Source organism: Aspergillus wentii, assembly GCF_001890725.1.
Source record: "Aspergillus wentii DTO 134E9 unplaced genomic scaffold ASPWEscaffold_1, whole genome shotgun sequence".
Taxonomy (NCBI): Eukaryota; Fungi; Ascomycota; class Eurotiomycetes; order Eurotiales; family Aspergillaceae; genus Aspergillus; species Aspergillus wentii.
The window spans coordinates 236,448-257,043 of NW_024467832.1; the positions used below are offsets into that span (position 1 = coordinate 236,448).

The 20,596-nt window shown below is 47.9% G+C and overlaps 9 protein-coding genes across 9 annotated transcripts; 5 read left to right on the forward strand and 4 right to left on the reverse strand.

Annotated features, from left to right (window-relative positions):
* Positions 1-365: 365 nt before the first annotated feature.
* ASPWEDRAFT_100783 (uncharacterized protein) lies at positions 366-1,826 on the reverse strand (the record flags this gene model as incomplete). Its single annotated transcript, XM_040827332.1, has 1 exon — positions 366-1,826. The coding sequence occupies one exon, from the start codon at positions 1,824-1,826 to the stop codon at positions 366-368; it is 1,461 nt and encodes a 486-aa protein (XP_040693760.1).
* Positions 1,827-2,301: 475 nt separating this feature from the next.
* ASPWEDRAFT_22294 (uncharacterized protein) lies at positions 2,302-2,955 on the forward strand (the record flags this gene model as incomplete). Its single annotated transcript, XM_040832320.1, has 1 exon — positions 2,302-2,955. One exon carries the CDS (start codon positions 2,302-2,304, stop codon positions 2,953-2,955), a length of 654 nt encoding a protein of 217 aa, XP_040693761.1.
* Positions 2,956-3,040: 85 nt separating this feature from the next.
* On the reverse strand, positions 3,041-5,692 carry ASPWEDRAFT_144490 (Zn(II)2Cys6 transcription factor domain-containing protein). The gene is made up of 6 exons (XM_040829466.1): positions 5,492-5,692; positions 5,285-5,446; positions 4,782-5,239; positions 4,270-4,734; positions 3,190-4,221; positions 3,041-3,135 (listed from the first exon to the last, which is right to left on the reverse strand). Exons 1-5 carry the CDS (start codon positions 5,546-5,548, stop codon positions 3,267-3,269), a joined length of 2,097 nt encoding a protein of 698 aa, XP_040693762.1. The 5' UTR covers positions 5,549-5,692; the 3' UTR covers positions 3,041-3,135; positions 3,190-3,266.
* Positions 5,693-6,107: 415 nt separating this feature from the next.
* On the reverse strand, positions 6,108-7,815 carry ASPWEDRAFT_166174 (uncharacterized protein; the record flags this gene model as incomplete). Its single annotated transcript, XM_040829949.1, has 6 exons — positions 6,108-6,350; positions 6,398-6,778; positions 6,825-7,060; positions 7,104-7,255; positions 7,300-7,706; positions 7,756-7,815. The coding sequence occupies 6 exons, from the start codon at positions 7,813-7,815 to the stop codon at positions 6,108-6,110; spliced, it is 1,479 nt and encodes a 492-aa protein (XP_040693763.1).
* A 258-nt stretch (positions 7,816-8,073) lies between these two features.
* Positions 8,074-9,525, reverse strand: ASPWEDRAFT_101324 (uncharacterized protein; the record flags this gene model as incomplete). Its single annotated transcript, XM_040827370.1, has 5 exons — positions 8,074-8,264; positions 8,314-8,479; positions 8,534-8,835; positions 8,900-9,234; positions 9,284-9,525. The coding sequence occupies 5 exons, from the start codon at positions 9,523-9,525 to the stop codon at positions 8,074-8,076; spliced, it is 1,236 nt and encodes a 411-aa protein (XP_040693764.1).
* Positions 9,526-10,554: 1,029 nt separating this feature from the next.
* ASPWEDRAFT_22298 (uncharacterized protein) lies at positions 10,555-11,015 on the forward strand (the record flags this gene model as incomplete). Its single annotated transcript, XM_040832321.1, has 3 exons — positions 10,555-10,677; positions 10,727-10,758; positions 10,820-11,015. The coding sequence occupies 3 exons, from the start codon at positions 10,555-10,557 to the stop codon at positions 11,013-11,015; spliced, it is 351 nt and encodes a 116-aa protein (XP_040693765.1).
* An 837-nt stretch (positions 11,016-11,852) lies between these two features.
* On the forward strand, positions 11,853-13,094 carry ASPWEDRAFT_33425 (2EXR domain-containing protein). Its single transcript, XM_040833782.1, has one exon. The coding sequence runs from the start codon at positions 11,873-11,875 to the stop codon at positions 12,788-12,790; it is 918 nt and encodes a 305-aa protein (XP_040693766.1). The 5' UTR covers positions 11,853-11,872; the 3' UTR covers positions 12,791-13,094.
* Positions 12,896-13,284, forward strand: ASPWEDRAFT_192028 (uncharacterized protein). Its single transcript, XM_040832248.1, has one exon. The coding sequence runs from the start codon at positions 13,001-13,003 to the stop codon at positions 13,220-13,222; it is 222 nt and encodes a 73-aa protein (XP_040693767.1). The 5' UTR covers positions 12,896-13,000; the 3' UTR covers positions 13,223-13,284.
* A 461-nt stretch (positions 13,285-13,745) lies between these two features.
* Positions 13,746-19,735, forward strand: ASPWEDRAFT_122731 (uncharacterized protein). Its single transcript, XM_040829164.1, has 10 exons — positions 13,746-14,492; positions 14,542-15,671; positions 15,728-15,854; positions 15,912-16,754; positions 16,802-16,947; positions 16,994-17,166; positions 17,221-17,340; positions 17,398-18,581; positions 18,633-18,715; positions 18,780-19,735. The coding sequence occupies exons 1-10, from the start codon at positions 13,841-13,843 to the stop codon at positions 19,530-19,532; spliced, it is 5,211 nt and encodes a 1,736-aa protein (XP_040693768.1). The 5' UTR covers positions 13,746-13,840; the 3' UTR covers positions 19,533-19,735.
* Positions 19,736-20,596: the final 861 nt, after the last annotated feature.

A 20,596-nucleotide genomic window follows, 5' to 3' on the forward strand; every position in this document is an offset into this window, starting at 1 on the left:
AGAGGGGTTTCCAGATAACTAGCTAAATACCTATATTTCCAGTTAGAATTTATTCCTATAAGCATACTTTTTATGTAATCCTATAGTTGAACGACTCTATACGTTCAGGCCACAGGAGCGCAGGCCTACACTCGGTTCTTCCGGAACGCGTGTATATGTCCGGATATTCCGGTTGAATATTGTCATGAAATCGGCATTGCCGTTAGGCACCGGAATTATGGTTGGGATTATGCATTAAGAATTTGATAGTGGATAATGCGGGTGTTTCAGCCCTGTAGGGAGATTCCGGACTACTCTATTGCCACCATCTGGATATTCCATTAGTGAACACGGTTGATATTCTGTGAATATCTACCATCCTCATGTTAGATAGCATATCTAAACTCCCGATTCTCGCGATCCGTCAAATCCAGAAACTCATGATTCTGCTCGACGGCATACGCACTCCCCAACGCCTCCCTCTCCTCATCACGCCTCCGATTCTCCCTCACAGCCAGCCACCGAATCACTCCCAAATCAACCGTGATTATAAAATAGAGCACGACAATCGAGATCTTCGCCGGCAGATACCCCGGCGCATCCTTGGCCTGGAACGTCTGCGGGGAAATGATATTCCCCACTGTATACGCGATGGTCTGGATGCACGAGACGGTGATTTTCTTCGTCGACCCCGCCACATTCGTACTGGTCAGGCCGAGGATGGTCGTCCAACCGATCGGGATGCCGCCGGTGAGATAATAGCCGACTAACGCGGGGGCTTTGTTAGTGGTGGCCATGAGGATGGCCCCGACGATGGAGGGGATGTGGCCGGCGATGCAGCAGAGGAGGCGCTGGTTGGTTTTCATGCTGAGGTAGGTCAGCGCAATGAGGATGACGACCTCGTAGGCGCCGAGGGGAGTAACCAGCAGCAGACTCTGCGTGGATGAATACCCCATGCCGGTGACGAGGATGTTGCCGAAACTGGTGGCGGTGGAGTTGGGGATGTTGGCTGCAAACACCCAGAACGAGTACAGCCATGTATTAGGGTCTCTGAGAGCCTCGTAGAATTGTTCTTTTTTAAAGACGTTACTCCCAATGCCTTGTTCATTCTCTCGGAGACGCTCGACATGCAGGGCCTTTTCGGCCGGTGAGAGAAAACCCGCAGAAACAGGGGAATCAGGCAGGATGAAGAAGAAGACAATCCCCACGACAGCCGTGAATAGCCCCAGAATGAGAAAGATGACCTGCCATCCACGGAGTGCTGCGTTGGGATCACTGCCGATATGGATGGCCACGCCATACGCGATATACCCACCAAACATCTGCGCAAAGCCACACATCGAAAACCACAGTCCAACCCTGAATGCCTGCTCCTCCTTCCGATACCACTGCGACGTAAACACGACCCAAGCAGGCACCACCGCCGCCTCCGCACAGCCCAGCAACGCCCGACACACCATCAGCGAGGCAAACGACTTGCACGCCGCCATACACGCCAGCAACGCACCCCACACCGTCACATTCACAGCCACATACCGAGCCAGCGGAAACGCCTGAATCAGCCGGATCGTGGGGAACTGGAACGCCAGCTGCCCGAAGAAGAAGATACTCGAGATCCAGTTGAATTGGTTGCCGTGGAGGTGGGCGGACTGGCTGATGCCGGTGACGCTGGCGTAGCTGACGGCGATTTTGTCGAGATATTGGCAGAAATACACGATGCAGATGAGTGGCATCACGTAGAGATCGATTTTGCGGAGCAGTTTGGTGGACTGGATTGGGTCGATTGTGCTGCTGTCCGCGAGGATTTGGAGGGCTTCATCGCCGCTATTGTGTTTTTCATCTGCCATGATTGCATTAATAGGAAAGAGTGAAGTTATTCAAACACAAAAGTGGTTGTCAGAAGAAAAAGCAAAGAAATGCGGCGAGTTGAAGATAAAATTAATTCTCCTCATTAGCCATGATGGAGGAAAAGCACGCAATGCCAAGGATCAATTGCATATCAACAAATTAATATCCTTATCTATTTATCATTTCCATTTCATTATATCAGTATGTATCACTAAATACTAAAGGCTAAAAAAGGTATATATTCAAAGCTTCATTCACATGATCATCTTGAATCCATCACCGTGCCCTAATATCAGCAAAACCTCGATATACTCAAAATAGCATCAAGAACAGCATTCTTCAAACGAAACGAAGCCTCCATCTGTCGCAGCATTTTAACAAGACCCTCATATATTTCCTGCAACATCGTATGCGTCTTATCCATCGCACCATGCCCAAGAGCGGATAACATTTCCGTGCAGAACTGCTTGCTCAATGCCACTTAGACTGGTAGGGATAGCGTCAAGGTCGCCAGATAGGCGCTCTTCTACCTATCTAGAGAAGGTGGCCGTGGTATATCCCCGCGAGATGCAACAAGTCCAAGCGGAGATTGACAGGCACATTGGCAGCGAGCGACTCCCTACCCTTGCAGACCTCCCTCAACTCCCCTATACACAGGCCTTCATCTGTGAATGTTCTCGCCTGTCACCCATCTCCCCTTTCGGGCTCCACCGGGCTGTCAGCCAGGAAGACGAATACATGGGCTATCGCATTCCCGCAGACGCCACTATTCTCCCTTTCCTGTGGGGAATGAACATGGACGAAACCATCCATCCGAATCCCACCTTCTTCCAGCCCCAGCGGTGGATAGACAACCCAACTCTCTCCAGCCCGGATGCATTCGGCTTTGGCAAGCGTTTATGCCCAGGGAAACCCATCGCAGAAAGGATGATCTTCATAACCATCGCATGCGTCGCGTGGGGATATGATTTTACAGCTGCCGATGGCTTCGAGTACCAAGCTGACAAGTATAATCTGTTCAGCACGCCGTCGACATCCGCCATACGCGTTTTGTGCAGGAGCCCGGCCCACAGAGCTACCATTGAACGTGTGCATCGTGAAGCTGACCTCAGATCTGAGGGTATATAGATGGGATTGGCAGCCAGGCAAGGTAATATTTGCGTTATCTGTATAAGGACTGGATGAAGGAAATTACGCACTTATCTCAATTTCCGCCAGAAGGACGGGGTATGATTAAACTATGATAGATTTCAGTATTTATTATGATTCTGTATATATTAATGAACAAGTCTGGTCTTCCTTATTAAACTATAATCCTTAGTTTATTAGTGATTAATCCAGTTGATGGGTTCGACTGCATACCTTATCAAATGCCCGAAATCATAAAACCCTAGCCTGACGACGTATTCAATCCTCACACGATAACAAGCTTATAAACCTCAGGTTGCTGCAAGGCTACCCGGCGACTGATCCCAATAGCTCTGCAGCCTCTGAATCGTGCCATCCGTCGACCAGCCCAAATCCGCCTCAACACCACGCAACAAATCAACAACAATCTGGCGCTCTTCTGGCTTTTCAAGACACTGCCCCACAGCAAGCAGCACGGGGACCATATAGATACGCACCCCGCCCTGCGGTCGACCCAGCGCGATACCAGAGATTTCTCGACAGCGGTAGTCGACTTCTTTCGTTACCTCGCGATACCCCTGTAGACGATCAAATGCGGTACTGGGTGCGCTAACGACATCAGGCGGTCGATTCAGCAGCAACGCGAGCCGACCAAAGTGGTATTGCTGCATGGCTGCGGTGCAGGTAGTCAAGGAGTAGAAGATTTCCGGGAATGGGAGGTGTATTATTTCCGGTGGTTTGGACGTATCCTTTGGATGGTCGAGGCGTAAGCACGGACGGAACGCCTCGGGGAGATGGTCAAACCACCCCTGGAATGCGATGCAGAGGCGCAGCCAGGTAGAGGTATCGGGATGTGAGTGCTGCGCTGTGCCTGGGGAAGTAGGTACTTCGGACGGATCAATCACCGTCCAGTGCGCGAGCTGCGACTTTCTGAAATCGGCTAGGAAGTTGACGGTCTTGTTCATGATCCAGATGAGGCTGTTTGCGACTAGATCTTCCTGGGAGGTTATTCTGCTGTTTTGGGGGTCGTTGTGAAAGGAGGTGTTTCCGACCGTGTCGATTGATATACCGGCTGCTCGCCATAATGGCAGGTTTTCCTGGTCGAGGTGAGTGGGTAACCGGTTGAAGTAAGATGCCAGGTAGTCTTGACGGGCGAAATTCCAAAACACGGCACTTGCGCCATGAGAGAAGAGCGGGTACGTGGATGACTGGTTGGTGTGTATTTGCAGCAGGGAATTAAACAGTGGTTTGATACCGGTGAGATGTCTGACGGATATTATTAGCTTCATATAGGACGGCATTGGTGAAACTTACGATTGCCAATTCTCGCCCGGTTCATCCATAAGTTTGTACATGGTCAAAAGAGCAGAAGCAGCTAATAAATCCTCCGCTTTTCGCGAGAACCTATCAAAAGACACAGAACCAGCCTGTGCAGCTTGAAGACGCAACCAGCGCCCAACAGTCTCGATCGGCGACTCCAAAATGACTGAGCTAGACACAGTCGAATAATAATCCGAGATGGATGCATTCAACCGCGACACAGCGAGATAGTAGTAGTTGGCAGCCTTCAGAAACCAATCCACGTCTGAGGAGTTCGGATAAAGCTCCATGGTTGCTGGGTTTGTGGACATTCCACCGGCTGTTGTGCACTTTGCGCCTTTCACTCTGCCCAGGTGTTTTGCAACGAGAGCGGCGATGGAGTGTTTTAAAAAGTCACTATTGATAGCGTGAATTGGGACATAGACTGTGAAGAATTTTCTCGAGTCCGATAAATCCAACCTGTTTGAATGAGAAAATGCGGTGACTACTGATTGGTGAGAACATACCACGGCCCTAAGACTTCAGAGAAATGTCTAATGAGGAAGGCAATCTCATGCTCAGTTCCTGTCATCAGTTCTGAGAATATATCCTGGAACTCTTCCTTCTCACTCCGCTGGGAGGGTTCTTCAGATGACGAAACTCTCGAGTCACGGGGTCTCTGGCCCAAACCCGGATATGGTGCATTTAAAACATTAAAGGGGTCATTATTAGGAGACACTGAATTTTGAGCATTGCTTCTGCTTGAGCTGCTCTGTTCGCGGTCAAAAGTAAGAGGATTGATATCGTAAGGTGCCTGGTTTGTTGAGTTTTGGATGTTTGCTGCGCCCATCTGCGTAGGATTGGGCCTTGAATTGCTTGTCATTCCTTGTAATGGTGAAGGCATAGCGAAGGCATTTCTCTCATGTGTACCTTCAGCCACAGATGCCATTTGGGCATTCTCCCCTGAACATGGGCTGCTTCTTGTCTATTCCGCATGAGAAATGCCCATAGAACCAAAGAAAAAACCGACCTTGTCTGCATCATTAACTGATGAAGGATGATTCTCTGGATACGGCGCATATCGCCTCCTGACCGTCGCACCCTGGTCTATGAATTTGCGAGTCTGGACGTATCCCGGACACTCCACGCCAGCAGCAGTGCAACGCTCACATTTCGGGCGAGTCTCATCACACTAAACACTCAGCAACTTGCCCTAAACAGGGTAAGCGTAACACACCTTCATATGACGCTTTTTACATCTCTCGCACGCTTTGTTGGAGGGCACCCCAGGCATGTCGGTGTGGGTCTTGATGTGGACGGCGGTGTAACTAACTTCCTTCAAGGCCTAGGGATCGTCGTCCCACGCTTGAAAATATGCATGTAATCTGAGCTCCCTATGTGTAACAAGGCCTTGACGGCCAGAAAGTGACATTCCTTGTTGTAGAGTTTAGGAAAAGCTAACTCACGTGCTTGGCACTGACGGGATTTGAGAGTCGGAAGTTGGCCGGAGAAGTCTCGGGCCGGGCTCACCGCCTGGCAGAATGCCTCGTCACGGGGTTCTTTCTTGGTGCCTTAGGCTGAAAGAGGGTGTTATTCTCCACGATATCATAATATGGTAAATAGGCAGAGTATGTTAGACTGATAGTGAAATGGTCGCATTTGATCTATTATAGCAGGAGGTATAATGTGTCAGGAGTATTGATTTGTTGTTATTTCATAACACTGCGATATATATTTCCGGACATATCACACGACACTTTTTATTGTTAAATGCTATAACCACGCGATCAAAAAGGAAAACACCTTATTTGACCTCCATGGAACTACAAAGATACCATTGAACATCCCACCTGCTACACCACGTATCTAAAAAGCGGGCTTCTATCGCCCATCCGGATCAGCTCCGCCTCGTTATACTTCTCCAGCACTTCTGCTTCACTCAGTTTGTCTCGTTCAGCGTTGATTTTGGCATAGCTGAATCGCAGCACCAGCACGCTGATCATGGCTGCTACAGTGATGCCAGTACATATTCCATAACCCAGCCAGTAGTGTGGTTTTTGCTGTTCGAGGAAGATATTGGAGCCGATTGCGCCGCCCTGAACATTTAGTATGACATACTGAACTAATGAATGAAAGCACTCACCAAATTACCAATCGAAATCAACAAGGCCATGCCGATAGCACGCCTCCACGACGGAGCAAGGTTATTTCCAAACCACGACAGGGTCCCCATGACAGGCGGGTAAATGCCGGCTGGGATACAGAAGAGAAAAGCGTAAGTGAGGCCCGGGAGTCGAGGGTGGGGGATGGCCAGAAGACCAATGAATCCGACTAGGGCAATGCCAAATGGGCCAATAATGTATGGCCAGCGGGACTGGTGCTTGTCGGCGAGAAAGCCGAAGAGGAGGGTGGAGAGCACACCGAGAAAGTAGATTGGGATGGTGAGGAGCTGGGCCTGGGCGGAGGAATAGCCGAGTTGTTTGATGATTGTTGGTGCGGAGTAGGTGAAGCCGTACAGGCAGATCTGCTTGGTCAGTAGAGATAATAGAGAGGTACTAGAAGGTGCATACGGAAATCCCCCAATACATGGTCACGGCCAGATAGATCTTCCACTCGGTCAAGGCGGAGATCAGATAATGCCATTGGAATTTCTCCTGCGTACCAACAGTCCCTGCTGCTGTTCCAGAGTCCTGGTCAAGTCGTGCCCGGAGGAATTTTCTCTCGTCAGAAGTGAGAAATGAAGCTGTTTCAGGGTGATCCGGCAGAGTCCAGGGGAGTATAAGGCCGATGACAACCGTCAGCATTCCTACAGAGTCAGCATCATTCAACAGTGATGAAGAGTGACTCACCCTCGAGCAGGAATATCCATCGCCAGCCACTCAAATTGCCTACGCCGTCCATCTTTTCAATTGCAAATGCAAGAAGTCCCGAAAAGGCACCAGCCAGAGAAGCAGCAGAGAAGAAAATGCTCATGCGCGTCTGTACCTCAAACCGACAATACCTGATTTCATCAGCTTCTCTCTGTGTCTTTGATATGAAACTCACCAGCACGTCAAAAGATAAGTCGAAGCAGGAAAAAAGCCACTCTCCGCAAGACCCAGGAAAAACCTCGTAATAAGCAGCCCTGTATAGCTCTTCACAATCCCCTGCATGGTCATCACCACTCCCCAACTAACCATCATGATACACATCCATATAGACGGCCGCATAAGCTTAAGTACAACGTTGCTGGGAACTTCGAAAACAGCGTACGGAAAAAAGAAAACCGTCAAGGCGAGATTGTACTGCGCTCCAGTGAGTCCGAGCTCTTCGTTCATCCCAGCCACTTTGGCATTTCCGATATTTCCCCGATCCAGGAAGGAGAGGACGTAGAGAACCGTCAAGAGGGGGAGGAGTCGCCAGTCGATCTTGCGGAGGATTCGGGCGGTTTCTGCTTTGTCTAATGTGATTGGCTAGAGATGTTTTAGCAGTTGTAGTTTATCTATACACCGACTATCGTACGTGTGCATTTTTATCGCCGTTCTCCAAAGCGGAAGATAGTGGCTCCTTTTGACCTTCCATGACTCCTTGAAAAGAAAAAGAAAAAGAAAAGAGACTGCCGAGGTTATATACGCCTGCAATGCAGGGATACGAGGTCGGAGAGATCGCCGTTTCTCGGGGTGACACTACGCTTTAGCTGCTGTCTGTGCTGCAGCATATGCTGAGTGTCATTTTATTTAGCTTTCAAGAAGAAGTTTATCACTGTTGACTAGCATGCGCTTTGTTGACCTTGAAAAGCCCTAAACAAACCGCCTGTCTTGGCTTGCTGCCATGGTCGATTTATACTTCTAAATGCCTGCGCATCCACTCGTCCTCTGCCAAATCTCGAGCAGAGCTACGCTTCTCTGGCTCCCACTGCAGCATTCTCCGCATAAGGCGGAGAAACCTTTCTCTATCCTCGCCTTCAAGAGTCGTTTCTCTCTCCTCCAGCGGAACCCTGTCCTGTAATGGAATCCCCGCGGAGAAGTCGCCTAGAAGAAAACAATGAGTGATAATTCACTTACAGGAAGGCCGACATACCTTGTTCCGAAAAGAATTTCTGACTTAGTCTCCCCCGCGCAAGAAGACCAGGAGGCGGGGGCCCAAGAAGACGTATCATCTCAGCGAGATGTGCTCGACTTCGATAAGTGTGCAATTCTGGGTCTTGACCGGTGAGCAAAGACTCGCCTTCGAAGACGTCCCAGATCTGTGGGGGAGTTTGTAAGAATCTCTAGATAGAATGGGTCTCAGGCGGACTTACCATGCATCCCACATTCCATATATCAACACTATACGTCCATGGAACTTCCAGGATCACCTCTGGTGCTCGATAGATATTAGGTTGGATATCTTCCAGATGCTCTATACCACCAGGCATCGCCGAGCCAAAGTCGCATAGGACTGGGGCGCCATATGCCTTGGGCATTCTGAGATCCCGGGATATGTATATTGTTCGTCCGTCTAGCTCCTTTCTCGGACAAGGGGTTTGAAGCTCCTCTTCTTCAAAGTCACTGAAGACGGTATCGTCGGCAATGCCGAGCATGATATTGTCGGCTTTGATGTCTGGTGGAATTCCCAGGCAAATCAACAAAAAAACAGATAATGGAAGCAGAGGAAGAAAGCGTACCAGCATGTATGATCTGGCATTCCGTATGCAGGTAATCCAGCGCCAAAAACACACGTTGGAGAATGAATGCCAGGACTGGTTCCGGCAGTCTACCTATTGGGTTGCGGTGTAAAAACGTCAAAACACTCTCCCATAACGGAGGGTGCACAAGGCAGCGATGCATGTCTTCAGGCCCAGTAACATAAAAAGAGTCCAGCAATGATCTAACAGCATTGTGACCTGGGTGGCTTTTTGAGCCTTTCTCCATGCGTTTATACATGTCAAGCTCGTCGTCTAATTGCTGCCCCATAGATGTGGACTTGATAAAGATTTTGAGGGTAACATAGCGACGGCAGCTGTATTGTATGAGTAATTTAACCCAAGAGCATTTTAAAGGGGCCTCACTCCATATCCCGCGCAAGCCACGCAGTCGAGCTGGCTCCAAACCCCAATTTTCCCACGACTTGATACCGGTCCTTAAGTACTTCTCCTATCCGAGTAGGGTAATATCGTGAGGCCACATAGTCTGGGATAGTTTCTTCTTCAATCTTGTGACTTTCAGGTATCCGGACGAAGTTTGGATTGGAGAAGTTGAGTGGCTTCCACCGCCTGAGGCGCGGCAAGGACCGTATAAGCGACGACAACATTCTCTGAGAAAGAGAGACAAGATCAATGATGCAAAGCTTCGACAAAGAAGAGAATACAGAGTATATAATAAGGCAAAATAGAGAAAGGGAGCACAATGAGTCCAATTAACACTGTGTATTGGTAAACATGATGTGGATGTTGGAAGCAGAAAACAGAAGCCGACCGGCTGACAGATACGACGATGGGAGGTACTGTTGCCTGAGGCACGAAGCCACATGACTAACTGTACACCCAGATACAATGCGTCATCAACCGATCGGCAATTTCATCAAACAGTGGAAGCGCTGCTTCAACAAGAGGGGTAGCGAATGAAGTTTGAAAAAAGAGGAAAAGCAGAACACCGACCGACAATGCTGGAATAACTACACTTGGCCACCATAGCACCTTCCTTTCCCAGTTCTCGTGGTAATCCGGCTTCCATGTCGAGTACCTAGCGCCTTGGTTACGCTAGTGATTGAGCCCCGATCGGGCGTTCCAATGGTCGATTAATGGGCCAATGGCCAGTTGTACTCCATACATATGAGGTAAGTCGTGTGGGAATGGTTTCCACGCCAGATCTCCACATGGAACCCAAGGCGCGACGCTTCAATGTGGAGCTTAGCCGCCGAACCTTTGTGACCAACAACATACATACATCCGGATAATGCGATGTAAAAATCGAGGTCACCTGGCCCGCTCAATCCTGGCGTTTATTTTTTACTAGAATTTACTCCACATATCACGAATCATCATCATCTAGCGTCAGTGATGAATATGTGATACGCCTCGAGTGGATTTTCATGGGCGCTTGCGCCTTAATTAGCAATCGGAGTCATGCATATAGCGGGACAAACTGAAGGGATTATGGCATAGCAGTGGGCTTCAAAGGATGCCAAAGGAAATCTCAAATAGCATATAAGTCTGTGCAAATCCTCTGCCATTATCATACATTGGAAAAAGAACAAAATTCTACACCATCATCATTCATCCTACCAAATCATCTCCCTCCTGTTTTCGATCATCACCAACATACCGAGCAAGAAGCAGCCATGTCTAGAGCTTTCTCTACCGCTCGTCAGAATCTTGCTAAGTGGCTGGGATATAACAAGGAGCTACTGCCCCAGCCTTTCGGACAAGCTGTCGACCGTTACGGATCGAATGGTGCCGTAAAGGTATGTCATTGGAAACGCTAAAAAAGGGTTGACTAACAATGTTTTATAGAAAGTTGGCAAAATTGACTCCATTGAGATCCTGTAAATAGTTGGATACGTTTTCTTTCCATCATATTCCCTTGCTCATGAATATTCTATATAGGCATCGCAATGACGGCTCTAGCCCTGTTCACCGGTCTCACTTCAACCGCAAGGATAAGGAGCTGATTATAAGTGCCCGAATTACTCCTGCGGACGGTAGTGGAGCTCGAACTCACCACATTTATGCGGACGGTACAGGCACCATTAAAAAGGGCGACAGACGCGAGTATTCGACGTCTTCCAAGTTAACCCATTGACCGGAACGTCTATATAGCAGAGAAATCCGGTATAGCACTCAAAATTCCGCAGCCTTTGCACTTGCTGACATGCCTTGCTATTCAGATAAAAGACACAGATTATGAGCAATAGATTAGTGCGAACTGAGGTAATACCAATGAGTATGTGGTCAGCGGATTGCCTTCATATTTGTTTCATATATACTATATACAATATGCTACTAGCTTGGTTGAGAATTTTGTCTGAGTCATGTCGATTATACACCACGCTTATACATGTATCAAGTAGAAAACTTGCCGAATTTCCCCTACGCTATTTTCTATCTTTCTATGAAAAATCACTAGGTAGCAGCTCGTTAGTCTAGGTGAAGATCCAGTGCATAATTTCCGGAAGATTTACCATGGTGTTTAACTTTTAGTTGATGGGAAATCCAAACACAATCCGTATTCTAGAAAGATTAGCCATCTGCTACTATAAAGATGAATCATATCCCAGGATGTTAGATAGCAGACCGGCCATTAGTCGTGCAGTATGGTATCATGCTGATTTACCACGCATGCCTCCATATATTAGCACTATACGTCCATGGCACCTCTGAAACCACCCCTAGTGCTAAATGGAATTCATTATAATACTATGAATATAATACTCATTTATGATCCCATGAGGTGTTCATAAGATGCTCAAGACTAGGTAGAGAATAGCCTGATTCATACTAGGCATGTCTCACATACTGGCACTCCTATTGGCTACTAGCGAACCATACAGCCAAACTAAGTAAGAATGACTCACCACGATATATCGGGTTAACAAGTCTGCCCTACATATAAAGTCCCCTTCTCCCATCCTTTAGAACGAAAAAAAACATAATATCAAAATGTCCAAACCACCCCGACCAAGTCCCTACACCTACACCGACGAAAAATGGAAAGTCCACACCGTCCACCCACCACGCTACATGTCCACAAGCAGAATAGATGGCATCACTCGTCCAACACGCCCAGCACGAGTTATTGGTATAGGCACACCCAGCATCGGGCTGCGAACAGCAGGAGAAAGGGCAGCTGAATCCGACATGACATTATGGGCGAGCTGTGAGAGCGTGGAAGAGTATGAGAGAAAAAGACGGGATTTCGATGCAGCAAAGACAGAAGCGGGTGATGATCAGCCTGCCTTCCATCCGTTCCCGCGTCTGCCGATAGAGTTGCGACATATGGTGTGGGAGATGGTGATGGCAGAACCGACGGAGATCACGATTACCTGTTCGGGGTATACGGCTGCCCGACGGTCGACGGGATGGTGTGGGACTGTTTCCAGGGGTCGACCACGGATATACGCCACCACGGCGTTCATGCCGGCGCTGATGCTGGTGAATAAGGAGACATACGCTCTTGCATCTCGCCACTACCGGCGTGCTTTCCGGGGCGTGAATGGCGGTGGTGGAGTTCTTGCTGCGTATCCGAGTATTCTAAGCATTGAAAAGGAAATGATTCCCCTCCTGCCCATGGAGGATCTGGAAATGCTCACTGAGCTTGTTGTTGTTGCTACTCCGCAACTTTTGGGGGTTGAGTTTTCTCCCGAGTTTTCGGAACGGCTGAAGACGATGCTGGGGACGGGGTCGATACGCCGGTTGGAGGTGAGGCTGACGAGGGCGATTACCAGTAGAAATGGGAGGGAGGTTGATGATTACTTTGCGTCTTTGTTTGCTGAGATGAAGGCCGTGGATATGGGATGGGTTGCGCCGGAACTGAGTGTTGGGCCTGTGAAGGATGAAAGCATAGATCAACCAAAGTGAAGGAATAATATACACAGTATTGTTCTAACTACTATCTAACTGTGGAATCCCTATGATGCCATCCTCTACTATACAGATAACTATATCCAGGAGTTGACTAACAGACCGGCTATTGACAAAATCCACTAGATCAAAGAAACTCTTCTGTGTTGTTTTTGTAGGCGAGATCGGTCTCGCTGAGGGGGATGTAGGTTGGTACGACTTCTTTGTATGTGCTGGGATAGACTTTCCACGGTAGATGGATTTCCGATGGTGGATAGAGGGAACTCGTTACAGCTCACTGCACTCAAAAAGTCTAGTGGACATAGTATGCCATCCTCTTCTATATCAACCTTCTTTGCCATTGCATTGCTGTTTTATTACCTAGTTGACAGGTTTCCTACCCCGACAACTTGGGTCCCTTACAGGATATCCAACAAATGTCTGCAATAGTATGAAATTCGCTTATTTACCTTGTTCCAGATCCAGGTAACAGTTATGAAGCTGATATATCCCTGTTTATACTGTATTTGCTATGACAATGCTATTATACATTTTGCTCTACTTACTGGATCAAATAAGAAGAAACAGTCTTGTATTCATTATGAAATACTGCTAATATAATAGATTTGGCATGGATTGTAAAGTAAATAGGACATATTTGGATCATTTTGAGTCGTTACTCAATGAATACACAAAAAATAGTGTGAAAAATGCATAGTCCATGCTGTGTCAAAAGTCTTGGCATATTTTCAATGCTTGATACTGTTGGATATCATTGGATATCTTGAATCAAAGCAGCCAGCTGGCAGTGGGTCAGTGAGGGGCACCGTGAACACCTGATGGGGGCGAGCTGAATGTAACCCTGTCCGGAAACGCACATCTGCCTATCTGAATGGCCGAGTGGAGTTTGACAGCCCCGCCATTATGCTTACAATGCAGATCGCTTTTCAGCTCGTGGGAGGGGAGGGCTGCACAAATATCAGGCGGGTTTCCAGCCATTTCCTTTCTTCCACTTTTCATTTCCTTCTTGTGTGTGTGTTTCTTTTCTTTCTCCCCCCATATCAGTATATGTATGCCAGCATGGTGAATCAAAATTTCATCACGGCGGATCAGATCGAAAGGGCAGTAGACAAGGCTTACTTGACCACGCCTATCACATCCCTGGACCAGATCGTCGATGAGTCTGCGCTTGCCCTCCGCAATGAGATTCACGAGATACCACCGGCAAACACTCCCGAGGGCGACGACAACAGCGAGTCGGAGAGTGAAGGGCTAATCCTGTCTGGCGGTAATAAGCTAAACAAAACAGTGATTGGAGGCGCACTTGTTAGGAATGTCTCTTTGGTGGTCCCTGTTGGGGATGCATCATTCGCAGATCTTCCCGTGGTCCCTATCAAGGGAAGCAATAACGTGAATGCCCAGCTGTTGGCGGCAGCCGCAGATGACAAGTCGCCTGGAAAGTCGAACCAGCTTGCTGTTTTGCTCTTGCCCGATGAGGGGAACCTGGTACCGGTAGCTCAGCCTCTTGCCAGCGAGCCCCCTGCTGATGCGACAATGCTTTCAAGTCTGATCACTACCACGTCGGATATCAAAGAGGGAGGAAGCCTAACTAAGGAGAAGAAAATATTGAAACAGAAGCTGGAAACCTATGTCCTGTCGGGAACCATCGATAAATTCTTTGGTATCAAAGGTTTAACGGCCAAGCTGTACAAGTTTCAAGGTACGTACGCTGCCCGAGTCTCCCATTGCGGATACTGACCAGCTTTCAGAGTCTGAAGCGGGAGACCACAGTAAGAAGGATGATGCCAGCACGAAGAAAGTGGATGGTGATGCCGACGACAAGAAAAAAGACGACAGCTCAGAGCCCCCTTCAGTGCCAGCACATGAAATGGCCATATTGAACCCAGAGAGTGGAGCACTGGAAGGAAAACCGTTGGGCACGCTCTTCCCCTTCATCAACGACAAAGATCTCCAGAAAATGCCCATCAAAAATCTTGCGTTCACCTATTGTGAGGAGAGCGAAAGTCCCTTTATCAAACCGGGCCTTTGCCTGGAAGCCGACGTGATGCTCAAGGATAGCCTTCAATGGGCAGCTGATACGCTGAAGAAAATGTTCGGTGATCAAAAGACCCCTGACTCTATCCGTCTTAGTGCCCACCTTTCAAAAGAGAGAGATTGGTCTAAGATGCCAGTGGTTAAAGAGTTTATTCTCCAGGGCTACTTCCATGACATGGGTCTGAAGACTTGGGATGTGCTTCAATTCAAGACAATGGGCATCGAGATCACCGGTACAAAGGCCGCTAAAGGCAAACACAGTGGTGATACGAAAGAGAAAAATGACAAAGATGAAGATAGTAGCAAACCCTCTGATGACCCAAACAAGGAGAGGCCCAAGAACAGCACGAAAGATGAGGAGACCAAGCCGATAGCCGAGCCTGAGGACGACTCTGAGAAGCCTGATAAAGAAAAACATAAAGAGGAAAACGCAAACGGCGAAGAAGAAAGTAAAAAGACAAAAGAGCCACAGTCATGGAACTTTGGCTTCGGCTTTTACGGAACTGTCATGCTAACTAACGTGCCTCACGCCAATGTTCCCCTGGAATTGAACTACCGCATTGCCAGGGACTTTGAAGTCGAAGGAAATAGTGATGGCGAAGACAACAAAGGCGAGGACAAAAAAGACGAAGACAAATCGAAGGAGAAGACCGAGGAGAGTGCGGCCAACCTTACCAAGCCAGACAATGAGGGCATCAAGGACGGCTCCAAGAGCACGATGACCAAGCTCCCGGAGGGGGAGAAGCCCAAAAAAGAGTATTCGGATGGCGCGCACAAGAGAATCTGGAACATGGTCATCTGGTGTGACAAGTGGGAGGACATCTACGGCATCAAGAACGTCTCGGTGTGTACATAAGGAGGTCTTGGATTAAGCATACCTGCTAACCTATCTTTGCGCAGTTGACAAAAGCCGAGCTCAAGTTCTCCTTTGAACAAGGCACCTTTAGAGAGACTGTGCAATTAAATCTGACAGCGGATTTGACGTTGGGAAGTGGAACCTTTTCAGCTGTTGGAAAATTCTCCAAGAGTAAGTGAGCCTTTGAATCGAGAGAAGATTCGAGAACTGACCTATCAAACCGTACAGATGAAAACTCGCTCGATGCTAAGATAGGTGACCTCACACTCAGTGAAATTAAGAAGATCCACGCCCAGATCGCCGGCTACGCACTTCCAGCAGACAATGCAGCCACAGAAGCCGAAGTGAAGAAAGAAGCCAAAGGCAACGAGATCACATTCAAGAACCTGCATCTCAATCTGTCTAGCACCAAGATGGGCGGTAGTACAGACCGATCTTTGCAATTGGATGGCTGCGTCGGATTCAACGAGCATAGCAGTGCCAGTGCTCTGGTAAAGATTGATCAAGATGGGCTGAGCATCAGCGGAGACATCAAAGACTTTGATATTCCTGACACTCACATCAAGATCGAGAAGGCCGGACTGCATATCTATATTGGATTCAAGCAGGGCACCAAGAGTGAAAAGGCTGTCGATGGGGAGGAGAATAAGAACTTCAAGGCGGTAACTGATGGTAAAGAGACCAAGTCTAATAAGAAGGAAAGCAAGGGCGAAACCCTGACGAAGACAGACGATGAAGAAGAAAAGCCTGTCGGAACCAAGCGAGCAAGTGAGTTTGCTATTATGGGCATTGTCAAGATCGAAAGCTTCACTGTCACTGTTGGTTTCCACATCGAGCAAAAGCCAGACAAACCGACTCGGGACTGGATTCTGGTCGGCAGTGTCGCTAGCATCAAGCTGGACCAACTCTGGTCCGACCTCAAGGGTGGATTCTTGGATCTGGAACTGGATCGTGTGGCGCTGATTGCATCCTCAGAGGAGAGGGAGAAGCAGGACCCAACGGAGTCAAGTGCAGTTGACAGTTGGGATGTCCTGGCTCAGGTCGATGCTTATGGCTATCCTGTTGTCAAAGGTGTGTTGTCTTAGGAGAGCGAACGTCCATCTCACTGATAAAACCAGGCATTCAATTGTGCGCAAGTATTCGAAAGTTTGACGTCCTGGACGAAATGAACGATAAGAAGAAGATGGAAGACCTCGTTTTGATTGTGGCCTTCCCGTCACAGGGCAAGCTGAAATTCAGTATCGATATGCCCGAGTCATTCCAGGTATGAACACCACCATTGTATATCGATCATTCTAATCCAAACCTAGGTTCCCATCAGCAAATGCTTGAAACTATGCAAATTCGGTGCCACTATTGGTGCTGATGATACTGGGCCCTACCTGCAGTTGAACACAACCTTGACTCTGTCGTACAAAGGCCAGAGTCCGATTAACGTTATAGGTGACATCAGGGGTTCCATGACAGATGCCTATGGAGCGCTGTATGCACATACCCATCTTTTTCTGGAAAAGAATGAATTGCTAACAGAAAATAGTTATATGAAAGAGGGGGATAAGTGGGTTGATCCTTTCGGGTTGAACAAGAAAGCCGTTGTATCCGAACTGGGAGTCGGTGCCGGATTCAAATATGCAACTGTTTTAGAGGAAGGACCCGAGTAAGTTCCAACGATCAACCGAAAGAGAAAATGTGCCATTGACTAAGATCAAACCAGTCAATTCTCGTTCGCAGGAAAACTCGATCTGGGTGATAAATTCCATGGAAAGATGGTCCTGCACTTCGGCGTTGGCGAGGAGCAGGTCATCATAGTCAAAGCCAGCGAGATCAATGTCGTCCAGCTCATCCGTCTGGCTGGAGAGCTGGCTGATATTAAGGAACTGGCGAATATTGAGGGCGGTGACGATATTCTTGTTTTCCGTGATCTCGAACTGTATCTGTCCACGGGTGCAGAGGTCTTTGGTATTACCTACGAACGAGGCATTCATGTAAATGGGAAGATGGAATTCTTAAAGAAGACCGGCGACTTTAAAGGAAGCCTCACCGATGACGGTGTCACGGTCAAAGCTGGTGTGGATCAGTTCAGCATTGGAGGTCTTAAGGTGACATCTGCCTCGGCAGGTGGAAAGCGAGCGACGCTGGATGTTGAAATGACAAAGGAGAAGCAGAAGATCTCCGTTGACGGCATGATTCAGTACTACGACATCCACGCGAAGATGCTGGTTGATGCCGACATACAAGAAAGACGGTTGAATGCTAATATCGATATCCAATTCATTGAGAGTCTATCGTTCCTGCTCAAGGCAAAGGTCCAAGTCCCACAAGGCAGCTCGACGGATGACCTGAAGGCAGATTTCGACGCACAGCTCACGCCAGACGTTTACGGCGCCATCTTCGACGGTATCCACCATGGCATTGACGCTCTTGGAAAGCTTGTCACGCAGGAAATTGACAATGCCAAGAAGGATATCCAAAGACAGATAGATGAGCACGGCCAGGAGCTGAAGAAAATGGAGCAGGAACTGAATCAGATGAAGATCGAGTCCGCAAAGCAGGTCAAAATACGCGAGCAGAAAATCAAGCAGAACGATGATCAGTTGACGGAATTGAGAAACGAGCTTGATCATCTTGAAGGAGATGTCAAAAGCGCTGAGGCCCAGAAAAATAAAAATGATGCAAAGGTCGCCAGCACAAAAGCTGAAAGAGATGCTGCTAAGCGGAAACTGGACAAAAAGATACGAGACATGACTGCTGAATACAACCGCCAGTTGACGGAGCAAGAAGACCAGCAACAGAAGTGGCAGGCCAAGAAGCAGAGTCTGGAGAACCAGAAGAATGCCACATGGGGTGATGACCTCAGGAAAGGTGCGGCAGCGCAGGCCAACTTGGAATATTGGAACGGTAAGTGGTCTTGTAGCTTTCTCAAGTATCATGATATTAACAAGTTTACAGCGCAGGTGAAAGAGGCCCAGGGTGAGGTGAAACATTGGAAGACGGTGATCGCCAATTCCGGACCGTTCGGCAAGCTTGGAGGGGTGAGTATATCTGTATTTCCCTCTTGAAAGTAGATTGCAATTGACTAACGATGATGTACTGCAGCTTGCTAGCTTGTCCGTAGCCCTTGGAAAACTAGGGTCAGATGAGGCCCAACGGGCTATATACAGCGGTTTAATAAACGTTATGCAAGATATTCTGAGCAGTCCAGAGTTCGAAGGGGTAGAAAAAGACATCACCGAAGCCGTGGAAAAGATCAAGAACATTGGTGCAGGCATTGATGCGCTCAAAAGCCAAGGCGTCTATGGCTTCATTCAAGCAATGTCTCGGGATGAGAAAGCAGAATTGAACCGCCAGATCCAGCTGCTTAACGACCTGGAAGCAGAGGGCCAAAAGTTGGAGGATGAACTTATCAAGGCAAGGAACAAGCTTGAAAAGAACCGAGGTAGAATTACCGCCGATCAGATAGCAGCCCAAAGGTCTATTGCACAGCTGCAGGCCGAGATCAAGCTCAAGCCATTTGAAAGTGATTTGCGTGCCAAACAGGTCGAGTTTGCCAACATCAAGGCGAAAATCAATACCCTTCAGCGAACCTTGGACGATGTCGATAAGGGTGTTGATAAAACAACTCATGTATCCGAAGAGATTGTCGGGGCGTTGAAAAAGGGAGTGCCTCGAGTTACCATGATTGACGTCCAGGCCAATACTGATGTCTTTATCGAGAACAAGCCGCTGGTCTTTACGCTTTATGTCGACTGGCTGGGGAAGCAGAACAAGCATGAAGTGGATTGGGCACCAGGAGTGGACGCTGCAGATCTATATAAGAGGGCTGCAGACATGATCATTAAGGGTCATTAGATTATGAGTCTGATATATTCTATACTTCGCCTCTATTAGCAGCACTATTGATTTGTTACTACTTTATATCTTGATATATTTCGATACTATCGTTAAGCTATCAACGTCGATCAAAAGATAAAGCAAGATATGGAATTGCTAAACAGATCAAGATGTTTTAAGATAAACAATAATGTCTATCTATCTATCTACCTATGACTCGGTAATAAAAATGAAAAAGTAGGGATTCGCTGGTGGTAACCCGCCAGCGTGTGGCCTATGTACAGTTAATACTCAGTGGTGTCCTCTAGTCTCACAATCAGATTAGATATACTAAATTGAAAAGGTACCAAGACTACCGAAGTCAGAACGTACCATACGGGGTATGCACCTAAAGAATTAATACGATGCCCGTAAGGAACCCTGATTTTTTTTTTTTAAAAAAAAAAAAAAAACGAAAAAAAGAGGAAAAAGAAGAGAAGGAATAACTCATATTGAAGGAACCATTGACCGGGACAAATATCTGCCGAGTGACTGCCAGCCGCAGAGCAAGAACAAGAAATGAAAGCTGCATTCTGCTGTTGGTCTATTACTCAACGGTAGCAACGATATAGATACTTAAGGCCTGTCGGATGCACGTGATATCCCCCGTTCCTCCGCATCCGAGGTGATCGGCATGCGGAGAGCCCCACTTCTCTCCGATATCCATCGGTATTTGCAGAATGCAGGACTTTCTTCATGATTATTTTGGAAATGGAAGCCCACATCTCTCCGAAACCCACTTTGCGCTGAAGCATACGCGTCACGTATGTCACAGTAATCGAAATCTTCAGAATGCCGGATGGCTCGGTTGGTAGGCTATTCAATACAGCTACTCATTCCCACGCATTCCTGTTCACATCACAATGAAGAATACATTTTCTCTCACGGCCGGCTTGGCTACTGCCTCTGCAGCTTACAAGTTCAATTCCTGCTTCTAGCCCAACTCTGATCTCATCGACATGACCTCTGTGAACAAAGAACCGTACCAGTCCGACCCCGACAAATACTATTTCGGATACAGGCAATACCCAAGATTGTCGATG